Here is a 20,131-nt window from a genome sequence, read left to right as displayed (position 1 = left end):
TATACTCCTGTCTGCTGCCTCTCAGTAACGATAACTAGCATTTACTGCACACTACCTGCTTAGTATTACACCTCATGCTTTTAGATATATTTTCTCTTTTCATCTATACAATAACCATATACGTAGGTAATGTTTCCATTTTATAGGCAAAATACTAAGGTACAGAGAGTTACTGAAACTTACATGAAGTCACATGGATTCAATCTAAGTTCTGTCTCTTAAGATGATCTTCAGCTCTCCACCGGCCATGTCAGACTGACCTGAAGAATCTGAAGTCCTATTTCCCAGATGCCTGCTAAAGGACCAAGAGCTACTTGAAAGGTCAAAGGCCAAAACTAGCCACTGAAGCCCTCAGGCTCCACCATCACCCGTGGTCAGAATCCTTTCTCTGCAGTTCATGACATAACTACATTCTCAGGGAAAAATGGACCTTGCATATCAAAAGTTGTCAAACTAAAGACTGTGGGAGCTGTCCTGAGTGGCACCAATGACCTGACAGCATTTCTAGTGGGGATTTTATAACACATGCAGACAATTAGAAACTTTTCTTCAGTCATTCACTCAACGTTTGTGGAGCGCCTATCACCATCAGGCTGGCACTGAGTATGCAAAGCCGAACAAGCCCTCAAGGAGATCACAGACCTAGTGGGTGAGGCAGATTAGTAGCTGAGCTATTATGACGCCCTCCGACAGATGATAAGAATTACTTATTTGGTGCTATGGGGACAGAGAAGGGAGCCATCTCTGTTGAACAGTTTCAGGAGAAACATTAAAAACTGGGGTGGGGAGAGGTGGACACAGAGACTATAACTTGCTTATCTTCTCCTGTTGTACAAAATACTTAAAACTTAAAAAGACCTGAGATCCACTTCTGGTTTATACTCGAAAGAACTGAAAGCAGGGACTCTGATGGATTTGCACACCCGCGTTCAGAGCAGCATTATTCACATCAGGCAAAAGATGGAAATGATGGCCGTATCCATCGGTAGATGAACGAATAACTACCTGTGTATACAATATACAGCTTTAAAAAGAGAGGAGGTTCTGACACGGATACAAGATGGATGCACTCTGAAGACATTATACTAAGCAAAGTAGCCCAGATACAAAAGGACAAATGTTTTACGATTTCACTTATATGAGATACTTAGTCAAATTCATACAGACAGAAAGTAGAATGTGTAATGGGTACAGAGTTTCAATTTAGGAAGATAAAAAAGATAGGAGGATGGATGTTAGTGATTGTACAACAGTGTCAATGTACTAATGGGACCAAACTGCACACTTAAAACTGATTAAAATGGTAGATTTTATGTAATGTATATTTCCTAAAAAAGAACCTCAGAGAGTCTAACCCATTGATTTTACAAAAGGGGAAACTGAGGCCCAGGAAGGTAAATTGCTCAAAGTCACACAGCTCCTTGGGCAGAGACTAAAACACAGATCCTCGACACAGTGCTCTTTTATCTCCCTAATATAATAACTCATACAGCATTTTGTGCCAGGTGAGATTCTAATGACTTTATATGTAATTAATTCATTCAACCTTCACAACAATCCATGAGGTAGATTATGCTCCCCCCTATTTCAGAAGTGAGGAAACTGAAGCAGAAAAAACATATAATTTGCCAAGATGACGCAGTTAGCAAGTGACAGTTCTACTTCCTGGCTCCAGAGTGCACTTTACTACTACTCTGTAATGCTAGATCTTAGTTTTCATGTCCTGCCCTGAAAGGCAAGAATCCTGTCCATATTTAGTACAGTTGGTCACAAATATGTCCCCAGTTCTTCACCCCATTCTTAGCCATGCCCACTGCAAGGTGACTTTGCAGCGCATCCTTCAAGAGGCAAAATCTACTTCTCCATTCCTTGAACCTGGAAATGGCCAATGGGATGTGGTGGAAATAATGAGGAACTGGTTTCCAGCCCAGACATCAAGAGACCTCGTATGCTTCCTCTTTTTCAGAACCCTGCCTCTGACATATGATTGGGTCTGGGCTAGCCTGCTGGAGGTGAGAGACCGTGTCGAAGAGAGCTCAGCTGTCCTAGATGAGGCCATCCAAGACCAATCTACATTTATCTAGTCCCCAGACACATAAAAGAATCCAGCCAAGGTTTGCTGAGCTCAGTCAAGAAACAGGATAATTTTTTAGACTCTTCATCCATACCTGCCAGTTGCTTTCTAGAACAATTATAATGAAGGATAACATTATGACTAGAAGGGACAGAATTGGCATTTCAGGCTATGGGAACAACATGGGCAAAGGAAAGGTGGGAAAGTGAGGTGTATATTCAGGGAACAGTGAGTAGACCAGTTGTGCTTATTGAGAAATAAACCCATAGAAGTAGTTTAGACCTGGCTTAGATGCTACCCAAGTTACTAGGTGCTGAGAAACCTTTAAATGCCTAACATGTTCATTTTCCCTTTATTATACCATAGGGAAGTGTTATGATTTCCAGTTACAGGAAAGAGGTCCCAAGTCAGGATTTAAATATAAATAGTCTGATCCAGGAGCCAGCCTCATCCATTTACTACAAAACCATGGTGGAGAGAATACTGTGAAGATACTTTAATTGGCCAAGAAAGAAAGCATGGCGGCCTGCCCTGAGGAGATGGCCGTGGAGATAAATAGGAAGCACTGACTGTGAGTGACAAGCCAGAGGATGGGCTACAGGTCTAGACATTGGATTGAGTGAATGAGGTGAAGAATGAAAATAACCACAGGAGACTGCTTAGATGCTGAGCCCAGGGGACCGGGACAGTGATAGGCATTATCCTCAGGCACACAGGAAGCAGAAACTCGCTCATACATGTTGACTCTGCATGTCCTGTTTGGGGTGAACACGTGAGAACTACAGGTAAATTGAATGAAGCACAGAATTAAGGCATGAGAAATATGTGAGATCTGCAGAGAGCTAAGCCTCAATCTCCTCATTTGTGAAGTTACTGTTCTAAATTCTTCCTGAATTTTATCCAGCATGAAAACAGAATTCCTACCAAGCACTATCTCCTTTATTTTTTTATTTTTTGCCTTAGAAATTATATGTTGGTAATCAAGCAGGAAGAAATGTAGTGAACTTGGCTATTGTTTCACTAATAATACTGAATTTTCTCCTATCTGCAATTTTTATTAGAATTAAGATTTTATTCTCATATCTATATGCTCTTGATAATGTAATATGTAATCACCATTCTAAAATTTCATTTCTTACAGGGTTGCATTTTTTTGTTTTGCTTATTTTTGGCTTTGTTTATGAGACCCAAAATCAGAATTTAAAAAGGGGAGGAGAGGATAGTTAATAATTATTGCATAACCTGGCATCCTGCATGCGTATTTCCTCCTTAAAATATAGTCATGTGGGGAATAGGTAATTTTAACCAAATTTTCCAAATGGGGAGATGAGGCTTATAGGTTAAATAATTTGACTAATGTGAAAAGCTAATTAGGGATAGATTTGGCAAAGGGAAGCAAAATGAGTTTTGTCTTTTATAGACTTCCTACTCACTGGTGCTTTTATTATAATGTTGGCTAAGAAAAGATGAAGTTAATAAGTGTTCTCTTTCCCAGAACACAAGTGTTTGAGAACACTGGTTTAAGATTTATGTTCCTACTCAGAACAGTGGACCAAGTTGTGTTAATAAATTCATGAAAGGATGTGCCTAAATGGTAGACTGATGAGAAACAGATGTGACTTCAAATCTGCCCTCTTGGATGCTCGGCTGCAGCATTTTGCAACCTCTTTAACCAAGCTGAGCCACAATTTTCTCAGCTGTAACATTCAGAAAAATAAAAGGTCATTTACAAGGTTATTACGGGAACCAAGAAAGAAGAGAAAGAGTATATGAAAGCATCTTCCTCATGCCCTGTAACATATTCAATAAGTAACACTTCTTTTTTCTTTCCAAAAGCATTTAGGTCCTGCATTTGTCACTGATAGGTGGACTCTGTGGAAAGAATACTTATCATCTTCCAATTATTATGTTAATGATCAAGTTTATTGAATTTGAAATCACGATGCATATTAATGCATTGTTTTGAATTCGTGATTTTTTGCAAGTCCCTGGTAAGTGGGTAACTAAGCATATTGCCATATGAAAATTAATTCCTCTGCATGGCATGAGCCCATTAACATTTACAGGTGAACTATGTTCGTGTGCAAAGCATTCAGCACATGCAGAGAACTGGAAACCCAGACCTGCAGCTGATTCATTAAAGTGAACTCCCAGCACAGTCAGCACCTATGATTCGTTTTGTGCATCACCTAATAAATCTCAACTAAATGACACCCACATTGAACAAAGATTTATATTCGTAAGTCATTCTTTCCCTGGGCAGGAGGTGAAATAGTTTGTTTATAAGTAAGAAAAGAATCTAGAATGAGCACTATCTTTTTGCTTTTATCTTTTCAATTGTGACTTCTCTATTCTTTCTTCAAATGCTCTTTTTTCAGGACCAAAACATATACTCCCAAAGATATGTGATTAATTCATTAAAGTGTAAATCAATGATAAAGCTTAATGTCTCCTGAGGGCATTTATTTACACCATAATTAGAAATAAGGTCCCTGACTTATATGAAAGGAATTAGATTCTAGTAACGAATGTTTAGTCTGCAAAGCAACAAGAAAGAACATTTTTAGGGACACCTGGGTAGGTCAGTTGGTTGAGCATCTGACTCTTGATTTCAGCTCAGGTCATGATCTCACAGCTGTGGGATCAAGTCTCATGTAAGGCTCCATGCTGAGCGTGAATGCTGCTTGCGATTCTCTCTCTCTTTCTCTCTCCTCCTCTCTCTATGCCCCACCCCAACTCAGGCACACAAGCATGCACTCTCTCTCTCTCAAAATAAATAAATGAACATTTAAAAAAGATAACATTTTTAGTCATAAAGTGTATGTTGCTCTCCAAGTCCACTCAATGGGCCACCACTAGCCTTAAAACAGGATATGTCTATCTCATACCCCTTAAAACTCCTTTATCCAGTGCCCCCAAAGATTTGTTTCATAAAGTAGACTCAAATGTAACACTTGATGAGAGCCTTGAGGGTCTTGTTCTGGTTCTGCCACCACTACTACCACCGCCGCGCCAGCTACCAAACAAACCCATCGTTAGCTTCCTGGGATTCTCAGCCCACGTCTTGGAAGACTATGAGCCAGGACTGCCAAAGCCACCGGTGTAGGTGACAATGAATTCGTGTCCAGGAGGGGCCACCGTGTGAGGCAGAGACCTGCCCTCACTATGACATATGAACCAAATCCCACTATTCAGAGAAGCAGTTGCCAGCAAAACAGAAGACAATCACAGCAAAGTACATTTTAAGCTCAGAGAGGAAACTCCTTGCAGGACTGAGCTCCATAAAATGCTGCCCACTGGGATCTCTACCTAAAGATCAGCAGGGTTTTGAACATGAAAGTTTCAGTGCTGACAGGGGGAGACTTCTGGGTTTCCCTAGTGTAACTTACCTGAGATCCATATCTCCATCGACCCAGAAGGTGAAAATGTTCGAGATGGTTCCCCCTGGGCAGCACCCCATGATGAGAACAGCAATGGCTTGGGCTGGCTTCAGAGAGAAGCTGATGGCCAGCAGATAGGCTATAAGAGGCATGAGACCAAACTGGCAGAGCAGTCCTACAGCAATGCCCCAGGGTCTCCTGATGTGCAGCCATAGCTTCCGGAACTCCACAGAGCATCCCAAGGAGAACATGAGCAGGCCCATCATCACGGCTGACACCACTGTGAAAACAAGCTCCAGGTTCCCATGTACCTCCGGGCCCACAGGCGACTCCTCCCTGGAAGCGTTGGCAGAGCAGGCTGGGCTGCGGGAGCAGTTCGCTCTCATCTCTTCAGCATGACAGATGAAAACTGCTCCAATGGCTGGGCGGGTCTATTCTTCCACGTTTTGTAAGAACACAACCAAGTCACATATGGAGAGTCATTCCAATAGCTATTGGCCAGCCAGGTGATTCATCCTAATCTGATCAATGTATTCATGAGTGGCATTATAAAAGTAATTATCATGGGCATGAAACATAATAAACTGTGGTAAGTAAGGCTTTCCTCTTCTGCTCTTACTCATTACTGAATATCCAAGTGAAACGAGACAAGCAAATTTATTGTCAAGTGCAGTGACTCGGTTGTGTCGTAAGCATCACGCTATGTTCCAGGAAAATAGGTTGAATGCCAAAACATAATTTCTCCAAATTCAATGGGATTTCAAAGAACCAGGATGCAACATTTTGCAGAGGGGAAATCTATCTGGAAAAAACAAAGGCACTAAGCCAAAGCCACTCCTCATAGCATTAGCAAAAAATTTCTGTTGAAAATACTAAAGCAAAAGGTCAGTTATGGAAATGTCGAGGGACTAAGAGTGCTTTAGAGTTAGTTTCAGTTTCTCTTCTTTCCATGTCTCTACTAGAATTTGTCTCTAAAGCCAATAATTAAACATCTGTAAGGAAAATATAGTACTAAGCACCTGCTTTATTTCATCAAATGTGGAAACTCATTTCTGTACCCAAAATAATTCAAGGAAGCTGCCACTTTCCTCTAGAGAACAGAGTCAGCTTTGAGATACCACACCCCTGGCCCTCGTGGTGAGGTCTGAGAATTTTGCAAAAGAATGTAGTCAAGAGTTTGTCATAAAAGCTGGAGACAACGTCTGAGGCCGGTTTCTGACCACAATGGCCCAGGGGCCCTTCTGTGTCTCTTACGCACACAGATGCACATTTCATTGGCAAAACCAGACAAGGAAAATATGGCTCCACGAAACTGAACCTACAAAGAGCAGATGCCACACCCTTTCTCACAGAAAGCAGAAAGTTTATCTATGGCACACAGGTTGGCAACAAAGCACACTCTATTAAACACCTTTACCTGTCTTAAAAGGGATATTAGCTATGCATTGTTTATTTTTGGACTAGCAAGTATTATCCAGGACAAAATGCTCTAAGCCTATTTACTACATAAAAATACGAGTTAAATACAAATGTAAAAATAAAATCTAACAATTTGAAGTACGTATAAACTGGCTTAGGCAAAGATACCCTAAAAGCAGCTCTGAAGGTAAAACCTTGCTAGAGGCCATCAGATGTCAGCACGAGGACCCGCTGCCACCAACTCTTGATTCCTGCCCAAGAAGCTCACATTGACACCAAGTGTGGTAGCCCATCAGAAGACAACCTAGAACCATCTGTCAGCACAGAGCTAAGCAGAGAAATGGACACTTAGGAACTGGGGTAGGTCTCTGGAAAGCAGAGATGCGAACAAGCTGAGGAAGAATGGAGGAGGGAGACAACAAACATTTTCTGAGCACCTACTGTGTATCAGGGCATGCTAGGTCCTTTACCCATGTGTGTCTGTGTCTGCGTTTTTTTTTTACTTTAGTGAGAGAAGGTATCACATTATTTCTATCAGGGTAATGTTAAAAAGGCCTTAGATACATCTTTTATGTTCCTAGAAGTCAATCAAATGGCCCTTCTTAATTATACAAGTTTGAATTTAATAAGCCACTCAATATCAAGGACAATGTGATAGGAACTTCCGTGATTTGGTTGGTACTCAGCGGCTGGAGAGAAGGGCCTGTATTTGCATAGTGGATGTTAGGAACCTTCTGAAAGGGAAGGTGACCTAGGACACTTACTTTTTGAAATGCAGTGTTATCAGAATTTCTCAAATGAATTAGGATAGTTCCAAATGAGATTCACTATTAGGAAAAGATACTAAAGTCCAATCACCCACCATGAAAGCAATGGGTGTCTGGACTGGTGATGATTTCTTCTGGATCAAGGTTACCTGGTACAGATGTCACAGGGTGATATAGGACACAATGATTGAGTATGTGAAAAGAAGTAATGTTGATAGGCCACGCTTCAGCACTGCCATTTTGTATGCAAGGTTCTGGACTAGGAGGGCATCATGGCAATGGGCAAGAGCCCACTGGACTGGGCGGAACCAATTCATTCAAAAGGTCCCAACAAAACAGCAGTAGCTAAAACCAGGACCTACCAATGAATGCCAGCATTTCCTAATTTGTCTCCATCTGGGAAGGGGATTCCTTTGAAAGAGTAAGGCCCTGGAGTTCTTGTCAATATCTAAACGAAGGTTTTTAAATAAGGGATCCTGTATTTATTGGCATATAGGGCTTCAACTGATTAGAAATTTTTAAAAGGCATGACCAAGTTTATACCATAAGCCAGTGAGGTAGTTCATGAAATCTCATTCAATCTTCACATCTGCTCTAAGAGGCAACTACTACCACTCCCACTTCACAGATAAGAAAACAAAGGCCTACTGGGGTCGTATGATTGTCAAAGGTTATTAGACAAGCAAATTGTAACAGTAGGATTTAAATCCTAGTCTAATCCTTAGCCTGTCCTCATTTTCCTAGAACACACTGATGGGAAGCAATGAAAGTAGTTGATGGCATGATCATTCTGAAAAAACTGACAATCAGTTAAACATAGCTCAGGGAAAAAACATCACAGTTTGGCATAGAGACAGAGAAACAAACCAACTAATCCCTAATCTCTAAATTATCTCATATGCTCATAAGCTTAAAACGCATCTGAATGTGTGCAAAATATATGCATCTTAATTTTGAGAACCAGCTGTACAAATCACAGGAAATATTTTATGCATTTCTATTCTCTGCAAATAGAATTAGAGGTGAAGTTACTTTACCTTCAGGAAAAGCAACTGAAAAGCCCAGCTTCTTCTGTCTGGGAATGTAAAGGCTAAAGGGAAAGTGCCAAAAGGAAAGGTAATTAAACATGGCTGAGGAACTGTTTATCAAACTCTAAAAATGGTTGACTCAATTGGTAGAGCATGTAACTCTTGATCGTGGGGTTGTGAGTTCAAGCCCTGTGTTGGGCAGTAGAGCTTTTCCTTTCTATTTTTTTTTAATGTTTATTTATTCTTGAGTAAGAGAGAGACAGAATGTGAGTGGGGGAAGGGCAGACAGAGAGGGAGTCACAAAATCTGAAGCAGGCTCCAGGCTCTGAGCTGTTAGCACAGAGCCCAATGAAGGGCTTCAACCCACAAGCTGTAAGATCATGACTTGAGCTGAAGTCAGATGCTTAAATGACTGGGCTACCCAAGTGTCCCTAGAGCTTTCTTATTAAAGGGGGGAAAAAACCCTATAGGTTCCAAGAGTTTAGGTAAACTCATGTGATATATCCAAAACAAAAGGAAATTATGTTTTTAATCCAAATTATTTACTAATAATAAATTATTACTAATTTAATCTAAATTAATTATTTAATCCAAAATTAAAAGGAAGTTGGCAGCAAGAAAATACACTGTTATATGATACAAGGTAAAAAACCTAATTCTATATATTTTTTTTAAAAAAACAAATCTCAAAAATAAAACTGCTATCACACTGCAAAAAAACCAGCTAAGTATTTGAACAGAAAATTCACAAAACAGTAGTCAACAACCATAGAAATCAATATCACAAATAATTTTTTGAGTACATTAAAACAAGATACTATGTGTTGACTGTTACTAAGGAAACAATTTTAAAGTGAATGTCCCTTATTAATAAGAGTTGAGCGAAAGTATATTCTCATATACTGGAAGTAGGATTGAAAATTCATATAAACTTTGAGGAAAAAGTCTGGCTCTGTGTACTAAATAACCTTTGTCTCTGTAAGTCTAAAAAGCTATCTTAATAAATAAGCTGTGGTGCTTCTGGGTGGCTCAGTCGTTGAGCATCTGACTCTCGATTTCAGCTCAGGTCATGATTCCGGGGGTCATGGAATCAAGCCCTGCATCAGGGTCTGTGCTGGACATGGAGCCTTCTTGAGATTCTCTCTCTCTTTCTCTCACTTTCTCCCCTTTTCTCTTCCTCAGTCACTCCCTATAAAATAAAAAATAAATAGGGGCACCTGGGTGGCTCAGTTGGTTAAGCATCCAACTCTTGATTTGGGCTCAGGCCATGATCTCATGGTTAATGAGTTCAAGCCGTGCATCAGGCTCTGCACTGACCTCAAAGAGCATGCTTGGGATTCTCTCTCTCCCTCTCTCTCTGCCCCTTCCCCATGCTCTAAATAAATAAATAAATAAATAAATAAATAAATAAAATAGGAGTGTCTGGGTGGCTCAGTCATTTGGACATTTAACTCTCAGTTTTGGCTCAGGTCATGATCTCATAGTATGTGGGATCGAGCCTTGTACTGGGCTCTGTACTGGCAGTGCAGAGCCTGCTTGGGACTCTCTCTCTCTCTCCCTTTGTCTTTGCCCCTCCCCTGCTTGCACTCTCTCTCTATCAAAATAAATAAATAAAAATAAAATAATAAATAAATAAAGTACTTATCTTAAAAAATAATAAATAAATAAATAGGCCGGAATGCTGGTAAAAATTTATTAATTACTTGGGGCAGATGTTTCTATTTATAATAGCATTGTTATTTATAAATAAATACATTCTTATGTATGGCATCATTATTATTTATAAAAGCAGAAAACTGGGAATTTAAAATCCCAAAGTGAGATTAATTTAAGTAAATTATGATACAATGAGATATAATGGTGCTATTTAAAATGTAAACATTTTGGCAATGAGACATATTTGTGTTAGAAGGTTCAGCAAAACATTTTTTAAATACATAGGTATAGATATAATGCTCCAGCCATGTTAAAATAATAAGCATATAAAGACACCAAATTTGACTCCAAAATTTTCAGTGATTGCTTTAGTACATAAGATTATGGAGGACTATTTTCTTCTTTGTATTTTTTATACCATGTAATATCTTTGAAATGCCTGTGAATTACTGTTTTATAATCAAAGAAAAAGGAGCTGAAGAAAAAGGAGCAGAGATAGAGGCAGTTGTGGTTCTTTCAAGGCTGCTCCTAAAAGTTGATAACAGCCTGATGACTCCATGAGAAGCCAGACTGTTGAGATGATTCAATCATTGTCTTTGTTCTTAGGACTTTATAAGGGAGGTTCATAAATACCAAAGTTTCCAGGTAAGAGATACCTGCAGAAAATGGAATGTAAGGGCGTGAGAAGGACTGATGGGCCAAGTCAGGACATAGACAAGTGGACTCACAAAGTGTGTAGCCTGAAACAGCACCTGCTCCACCTTCAGAATAAAATAACCGGAAGGAAAAATGAAGCACCTGGAACCAACTGGAAAGGCCTGTTTACCTGCACAGGTGGAATGCTATTTATAGTAGTATTTGTGGTCCTTTTCCAACACCCTTTTCTGGCCTCAGTTCATCAAATCAGATGTTATTAAGGTTATAACCATAAATTTTCATAGACTGAAACCCTATAATTAGGAGATGGAAATCTAAAAAGTGGTAATAAATAAAATTAATGGTATTTGTTAGCCATTACCACAAATTACTGATACTGATTTTCTATGGTAACAGTAAAAACACCTACCATTTATTGAGTCTCCCCTAGTACCAGGCCCTGAGATAGATCCCTTACATATGAAGGGTAGTTAAATGTGCCACCCAAAAATACGCCACTTCCTCTACCAGGAAGGACAGAAGTTAACCACCAGAGATAACTCTAGACCTTTCCAGCCCAGAGAAAGCTGCACCAGAAGAGTAACAAAGCTGGCTAGAACTCGCTAGCCCTGTCTACCATTAGTTCCCTGGTGTACTTGTCTTCCCACAATTTGCCATCCCTACAGGCTCAAAGTCCTTTTTCCTTGTCTGGTCACTTCTTTACTATTCTTTTAAGATGCTATAAAAGTCCAAGTTCTAATACCTCTTTGAGTTACTCATTTCTGAGACTTCCCACGTGTATTTGTAAGGCACATGTTAATAAACTTGTTTTTCTCTTGTTAATCTATCTTTTCAGTCTGATTTATAGGGCCCCAGCTGGAGAGTCCAAGATGAAGAGACAAAAAAAAAAAAAAATCTTTCCTCCCCTAGACATATCTCATTTGACCCTCCCAACAACACTGTCATTTAGGTACTATTATTACCCTCATTTACACATGAGTGAAGAGAAACTTACAGAGGTTGAACAACCTGCATGCGCTAAGCTAATAAATGATAAAGCAGATCATGGGAGTTGAATCTAGGGTCCATACTATACATGAAAAATAGATGCAATAATTAAATTTCATAAGCTCATGAGTCCCACTTGTATAAAATATTACTCTTCCCACTCAAACTATATCGCACATACTGGTCACTATTAGTCACCTCCCTAAACCCTTAACTTATGTGCCTTATCAGATGCTGTAACAGGTACACAGTAAATAAGTGTTAACTGACATTTTGAAAGAGTAATATCCATGCTGAAAGGGTAATATCCTAATTTACATGTCTGAATAACTTTTGTTTTAAAGTAGCTATCCACTTCAAACATTCATGATCCTAAATTCAAAGAATACTTCCTAATACTCCCTGTGGGCTATAACCTACTTTATAGTGCCTCCCAAAAGAATGCAGAGCCAAACAAATCCTTGACCACATAAACCAGCCACCCCCAGAAAAGAAGGGTAGGACAGGGAAAGTCAGACATTTTTCAATAATGATGAAAAGGGCCATTTATCCCTTCGTTACATACTCTCAACAGAAGTTAAACCCTAAAGCCATGGCTTGAAAGGCTCAGAAGTGTTTTTTCTCCACCCTCCCTCACTAAGCCAGAGGACATGCACCTAGTAGTATTCTAGCCAAAATTAATCAAAATAAAGGGTGCTGCTGAGCTCAAGCATTTTATAGGAAAACCAGGGATTAACTGCAAGCATCTGGTCCAAACTTCCAGCTTTTTGATCTGACATTTTCTAGCTACTATGCCTGGAACATTTTAAGTGCTCAATAAGTATTAGCTAGTGTATTGGCTATTATTATTAATAACATCTGTTGCATCTAACCCAGAAAAATAACAATGTCAGTGTCAAAAAATAAATAAATTTTCCTTTGCTCCTGCTTCCAATTTTCTGTTTTACAAAACCTTTTGTTATTACAGCTTAGAAATTTCTTTCAAATACTAAAAGAGTCATGAGGGGAAAAAGAAAAAGAAAAAATAAATATATATACATGTATAATTTTTATATTTTATATAATTTTAAATTTATGTATATTAATATATTTTATAACTTATATAAATACATTTGTCATGTGATTTCATGATAAAAGAAGACCACTATCAGGAAATAACCCTCCTCTTATCTCAAAGGGAATTATGTCAGCTATTTCTACTATTCATGTAAAGCAATTTCAATATTATTAAACTGCAGTGCTAGAATTCTGACATTCACTCTCCTGGGAATACCTGTGCTTTGGTACAAGCCATCTGGGGAAGGAGATGGTGCACCCAGTGAATGTTTGCATGTTGGGTTCCAGTTATGCTTACCTTACCTGTTCTACATACGTGGCGAAAGTAGGAGGCTAAATTCCACAGTTAATAGTCACATAGTGAGGAATCTCTTAAACAATGAGAGAGGAAGTCTGCTTCTGGCACATGAAAGGAGTTGCTTTGAAAGAGAGTTAATTAGATGTAAGAAAAAAAAAGCTACACCCGCAATTGACGTCCATGAAGGAGATTACACCTACATTCCAATGCTGTGAAAGTTGCAAAGTGCAAATCAAGTCCTTAGAGTGGAGGTGGAGGATTCCAAGAGGAGAGGTATTGAAACTGAAAAGAGACATGAATGGAAGGTAGAAAATTCCAAAATAGAGCCTGAGACTCCTGGTACATTGGCAACTTTTTCTTCTCTAGGGATCAATTAAGACTGATACATTATACCCATAAGTGCAATTAAAATACACCACGATCACTAGGTTCTTCTCATAGGTTGTATCAGTTCTGAGGTACAATGAAAACCATTCTAAATTTCCCTATCAATGCCCCTATTGTCTTGTTCCTTCCTCTTTCTTTATTCAATGAAGCCAAAGAAAATTGTAATTGAATTTCATCTTGATGTCCATAATGGTGGATTGATGGCTTGGTGAAGTCTGAATAGTTTCAGCAACCCCTCTGCCACCTTCCCCAAATACCAAAGGAGGAATCCCATGTCTGTGGCCCAAGACCATATGCAAGACTAAAGGACCAAACCTTTTCATTATATGTATTATTCTGTTTCTCTCTATCATACCATATCAATTGTGTTAGGGCTAATGTGTATTATTTGTCCACTGGTTGCAAGATCCAGACTAAAGACAACTGAAACCCTGGACTTGGGGCTATGGCAGTAACAGGACATGACTTTGAGAAACAAGTGAGTAGGTTTTATAATATGGAAAGAAGAGTGTGAGTGAGTGTAAATAGCCACAGAGCTGGAGACATCTGTTGACTGCTGCCCAGCGTTCATTCTCCTGTCACGGTCTGCATTTCTTTTAGGGAAATACCCCACCTCGGGATTCTCAGCCATGCAGTCTGACCCAACCTTCTGTTTCACCAGTGTGTCCTGAGTAGCTTAAACCTATCAGCTAAATCACAGTCACTAGCCTTGACCCTCGGGGCTGGAAATCTATTTGTCACAGGGTGATGTCTGTGCATTGCCGGCTATTTAGCAGCATCCCTGGACTTTATCCATTAGACGCCTTCATGATACCCTGCAGTTAGGATAGCCAAAAATGTTTACAGACATCACCAAATATCCTGAGGGGCAGAGGAGGTAAAAGTCACCCTTCACAGAGATCCACTGAGCTAAACTCATCCTCATTCCAAATTTTAGTAAAGGACCTGCCTGTCTCATACCAGGCGTATTCTCCAATATTCACTTTCTCAATAGGCCATACAGACAGCCAGGCCAAAGGTGGACCAAGCACAGTCTTCTAGAACAGGTTCAACTTTGAATTCACATGGATCTAGAATTCCATCTGTTTCACCTCTTTTAAAGCTGTGTCACCTTGGTGAAGTGCTAATCCTTCACTTAGCCCCCTAATTCCTTCAAAACTAAAATAGGGATCCAAAAAATGGGCCAGGTTAAACATGTACCTGCCATACAACCATGCAACCAGCCATTCCTCTCCTTGAGGTATTAATTCTAAATGAAAGGATATGCCCATACAATGCTCACAGCAGCTTTACGTGTAAGCACTCAGAACTGGAAACTTATCAGGGCGCCTCGGTGGCTCAGTCAGTTCAGCATCCGACTTCAGCTCAGGTCATGATCTCACAGTTCATGGCTTCAAGCCTGGCATCAGGCTCTGTGCTGACAGTTCGGAGCCTGGAGCCTGCTTTGAATTCTGTGTCTTTCTCTCTCTCTGCCCCTCCCCTGCTCATGCTTGCTCTCTCTTCCTCTCTCTCTCTCTCTCTCTCAAAAATAAATAAACATTTTAAAAAGTTTTTAAAAAGAACTAGAAACTTATCAACAAGTTTATGGATAAACAAAATGTAGGACATCCATGCACTAGAATGCTACCCAACAATAAAAAGGAATACATACACAACAACATGCATGAATCTCAATAATTATGCTGAGCAAAAGAAGCCAGACCAAAAAAAAAGTATATATTGTATGACTCCATTCATATAAATTCACACAAAAAACACAAATTAATCAGGGCATCGGGTGGTTCAGTCAGTTAAACATCCAACTTTGGCTCAGATCATGATCTCATGGTTCATGAATTCCAGCCCTGCATTAGGCTCTCTGCTGTCAGTGCAGAGCCCACTTCAGATCCTCTGTCCCCCTCTTTCTCTACCCTTTCCCTGCTTGGGTGTGTGCTTTCCCCATCTCTCTCTCACTCTCAATCTCTCTCTCTCAAAAATAAATATTTAAAAAAGCAAACAAAACCAGAAAGCCAGGAAGCAGCTAGCTCAGTCGCTGCTGGGGGCGGGGAGTGGGGCAGGGCTGAGGATGAGAGAAGATGGACGTGGATTACGAGGGGCACAAGAAAACTCCTGAGGGGATGAAACTGTTCTTTATCTTGACCGTGATGGTTATCCCACAGGTGTCAAAACCCATCACAGTCACTTCAAATATGTGCGGCTTATGGTGTAGCCAATATAGCTGAAAAAAATGTGTGTCAAAGCATATATAGCAAGGGGGGCCTGGCTGGTTCAGTCAGAAGAGCATGAGACTCTTAATCTTTAGATTGTGAGTTCAAGCCCCACATTGGGTGTAGAGATTAATATATATTTTTAAAGTAAATATATATATATATTTTTTTAAGGGAACAACAAAAATCAAACCCTCTGAGCACTCTCTTCAAAAGTGGCACATTTTCAACAATTTTTAAGGTAATACATTCATTCATTAAACACATACTGATACAGTGGCTACTATGGATAGGTTCTATTATAGACAATAGAGACGCCACAGAGAAATACCACAGACAAACAAGCGAGCAAACAAATAACTGCAGATAATGATATGAGTGCTAGAAAGGAATTAAAATCGGGTGCTGTCACAGAAAGTGACTGAGAAAAAGGAAAGGCGAATTTATGAGGGGGGCACAGGGGAAGGTCACAGGGGGCCTCCCTCAGGAGATGTCATTTGAGTGGAGCCCTAAAGAGTTAGGAGATATCTTTGTGATAATCCAAGGGAAGACAATCTCGCAGAAAATAAACAGGAAGTGCAAATGTTCCAAGGCAGAAATAGGTTTGATATGTCAGAGAACAGGAGGAGGCTAATGTGTTTGCACCCAGTAAAACTCAAAGTCCTGACCCTAAGATCAAGAATGTATGCTCTTTCTACTGAGCCAGCAGGGGTCCCTGCATGAGTGCCATTTTTAAAAGATCTCTAGGGCTGCTAAAGGTAGACTACAGAAAGGCAAAAAATGGAAGAAAAGAGGTCAGTTACAAGACTTTCTTTGCATTCCAAACAAGAAGTGTCAGAGGTTTGGACAAGGGTGAGAGTGGTGGAGAAAGAATCGACATATTTGGGATATTTTCCACAGGTAGATCCAACAAGAGTTGCTGATAGATTGGACCAGGAGGGAAGAGGAGCTAAGGGACACAGAGGAATCACAGATGGGCCCTTGATTTTGGGCCTGCATAATGGAATGGAAACATCACTATTTACTACAATGAAAAAAAAAGATAACTATTCCTAAGACCATGATAAAAAGAGCCTAGAGAAACCAAGTGACAAGACCCCAACAATTTGTCTGAGATGACACAGCCATTAAATGGTAGAACTGGCATTAGATCCCAGGGAGCCCATGCCCTACACCAAATGTTCTAAATATATCTGTTCTACATTGGATGTAAATAGTACTTAAAGACAGTGAACAAAGAGAGAGTTCTTTTTTCCCCCTCCATGCTTGCTGCCTTGTCAACCATTGGCATAAGTTCTGCCTCATCAAGACCCCAAACTTAGCCCCTCTGATGTTAGAGTTCTGCTTTGTTCTGTCATTGCCCTTTCCTCCTTGCAGGGTTGTTGTGAGGACTACAGGGTATGCATACAGTACCTAAAAGAGTTTCTACATCTAAGTTTTTATTATACAGGGGTTTTTTTTGTTTTCTCTTTTCTCTTCTCCTCTCCCTCTTCTGCCCCTTGATGGAATGTTTTCATTGAGGAAATTTTTGTCAACTGAAAAAAATGAAGATTCTCTCCAAAAATTTCCATCATTTACTATTTAATTTCTATACCAGAATACTTTTCATTAAAATAAAATACAGCACACAATTCACCTAGGGTTTCAGTATCTAAGCCATTGTTTCCTAAAGGTCTGCTTCTTCTACACTGCCACCCACAGTTCCAGAATGTTCGCTACCGCTGCTCTTCCTTCTGCATACTCCTCTTAGATGAGCTCAAAGAAACCCATGGTTTCACCTTTCTTCTCTAAACTCACTCCTTCCTGAGCAGCACACCTGTACAGCCCACTGCTGTGGAGGTCTCCACTCTAGTGTCTACCAAAAACTTTGAACACCTATGTACCTAAAATTAATGTACCTCCCACACTCCTAAGACAACTTTTCATTTCCCAAGCCCACCATCTGGAATTCATTCTAAATTCCTCCCTTTCACTCACCCATAGCCCTCTCACTCAACTACATCCAATCAATGACACTATCTTCTGGTTTCTATTTCTTCCATGACTCCTGAGGCAGACCTGTATTATCCATCCCACCTTTCCTTCCTTAAATTATGCACTGTCATGCCTGGATTACTGTGAGAGCTTTTTTAAAAATATTTATTTATTATTGAGAAACAGAGCATGAGTGGGGAGGGTCAGAGAGAGAGGGAGACACAGAACCCAAAGTAAGCTCCAGGCTCTGAGCTAGCTGTCAGCACAGAGCTGGATGCGGGGCACGAACCCATGAACCATGAGATCATGACCTAAGCCAAAGTCGGTCGGTCGCTTAACTGACTGAGCCACCCAGGCGCCCCACTGTGAGAGCTTTTAACATGAAAGAAAGACATAAAACGTAACAGAAAACCAGTATTGAGGAAACCCATGCAATGCAGAGAGAAGAATCTATTTCATGTCCTCAGAGAGGTAAGGGAAGACAGGCAATTATGAATAAAACAAGTTACTTTTTATTATTTTTTAAAATGTTTTATTTAGGGGCGCCTGGGTGGCTCAGTTGGTTAAGCATCCGGCTTTGGCTCAGGTCGTGATCTCACAGTTTGTGGGTTAAAGCCCCGCATCAGGCTCTGTGCTGACAGCTCAGAGCCTGGAGCCTCCTTCCAATTCTGTATCTCCCTTTCTCTCTGACCCTCCCCTGATCACACTGTCTTTCTCTGTCTCTCAAAAATAAATAAAAAACATTAAAAATTTATTTAATAAAATAAAATAAAATAAAATAAAATAAAGGTTTTCTTTATTTTTGAGACCAAGAGAGACAGAGCATGAGAAGGGGAGGAGCAGAGAGAGAGAGAGGGAGACACCAAATCCGAAGCAGGCTCCAGGCTCTGAGCTGTCAGCACAGAGCCTGATGTGGGGCTCAATCCCATGAATTGTGAGATCATGATCTGAGCCAAAGTTGGATGCTTAACGACTGAGCCACCCAGTCGCCCCAACAGGTTACTTTTTAAAAAGGAGAGAAGCAAGGCTTCAGAGATAAAAATATGATATAAGAAATTAAAAACTTATAATTGATAGAAGATAAAACTGAGAGCTTCCTCCAGAAAATGGAGCAAAAGACAAAAGGATGGAAAGCAGAAGGGAAAAGATAAAAAATTAGGCCAATACAGAAGATGTAGCATATGAATAATAGCATTTATAGAAACTATAGAGAAAAGGAAAAGGTAGAAATATTCACAAGAGAATTTAATATAATCCCCCAGAACTAAGGGATATGAATTTCCAGATTGCAAGAGCTTTTGTAGTACCAAGCACCATGGGTACTTGTTAGAGTAGCTAATACTATCTATGTTTGTGCTTACTCTGTGCCAGGCACTATTCTAGATGCTTTACATATTTAACTCATTTACTTACATGACTATCACAATCCACTTATTACAGAAGAAGAAACTAAAGCACAGGGAAGTTAAATAATGGGTCCAAGATAACACACAGCTTAATACATTCAATTCCAGGGAGCTCATGACTTACACCCAATGCTCTAAATCATGGTGCTACATTGTACTATTAGTCTTACACCATGTTTCCTATCAGAAAAAATGGGATCTAGGGGAAGCTGCCATAGCTTCCAGAGAGAAAAAAGTCCTCAAGGAAAGCATTTAAAGTAAAAATGGCTTTGGCCATCATCAGAGATTATTATGAAGAATTATATGCCAACAAACTGGACAACGCAGAAGAAATGGACAAATTCCTAAATACACATGCACTGCCAAAATTCAAATGGGAAGAGATAGAAAGCATGAGTAGACCAATAACTAGTGAAGAAATCGAATCCATTATCAAAAATCTCCCAACGAATAAGAGCCCAGGGCCAGATGGCTTCCCAGGGGAATTCTACCAGACATTTAAAGCAGAGCTCATACCCATTCTTCTCAAACTATTCCAAAAAATAGAAATAGAAGGAAAACTTCCAAACTCATTCTACAAAGCCAGCATCACCTTGATACCCAAACCAGACAGAGACCCAGCCAAAAAAGAGAACTACAGACCAATATCCTTAATGAATACAGATGCAAAAATACTCAACAAGATACTAGCAAATCGAATTCAACAGCACATAAAAAGAATTATCCATCATGATCAAGTGGGATTCATTCCTGGGTTACAGGGCTGGTTCAATATTCACAAATCCATCAATGTGATCCATCACATTAACAAAAGAAAAGATGGAAACCATATGAT

The 20,131-nt window shown here is 39.8% G+C and overlaps 1 protein-coding gene across 3 annotated transcripts in view; it reads right to left on the bottom strand.

Annotated features, from left to right (window-relative positions):
• The window catches only part of SLC10A6 (solute carrier family 10 member 6), a 49,904-nt gene that overhangs the window by 24,808 nt on the left and 4,965 nt on the right, over positions 1-20,131 (bottom strand). For 2 of the 3 annotated variants that reach the window (XR_003910470.1, XM_029943510.1), the window contains exons 1-2: positions 13,328-13,439; positions 5,464-6,256 (exon numbers count right to left, since the gene is read on the bottom strand). Coding sequence is in view for 2 of the 3 variants with exons in the window: in XM_029943510.1 (XP_029799370.1) it covers positions 5,464-5,840 (377 nt within the window). In the remaining variant the exon portion in view is untranslated. Of the gene's footprint in view, positions 1-5,463; positions 6,257-8,677; positions 8,731-13,327; positions 13,440-20,131 lie in introns of those variants that run through there. The other variant, XM_029943521.1, reaches the window with a different exon arrangement.

The sequence above is a fragment of the Suricata suricatta genome, chromosome 1, assembly GCF_006229205.1.
Source record: "Suricata suricatta isolate VVHF042 chromosome 1, meerkat_22Aug2017_6uvM2_HiC, whole genome shotgun sequence".
In the NCBI taxonomy this organism is placed as follows: domain Eukaryota; kingdom Metazoa; phylum Chordata; class Mammalia; order Carnivora; family Herpestidae; genus Suricata; species Suricata suricatta.
The sequence above is the reverse complement of the archived record's forward strand: the minus strand, read 5'-3'. Positions and strand labels throughout refer to the sequence as shown.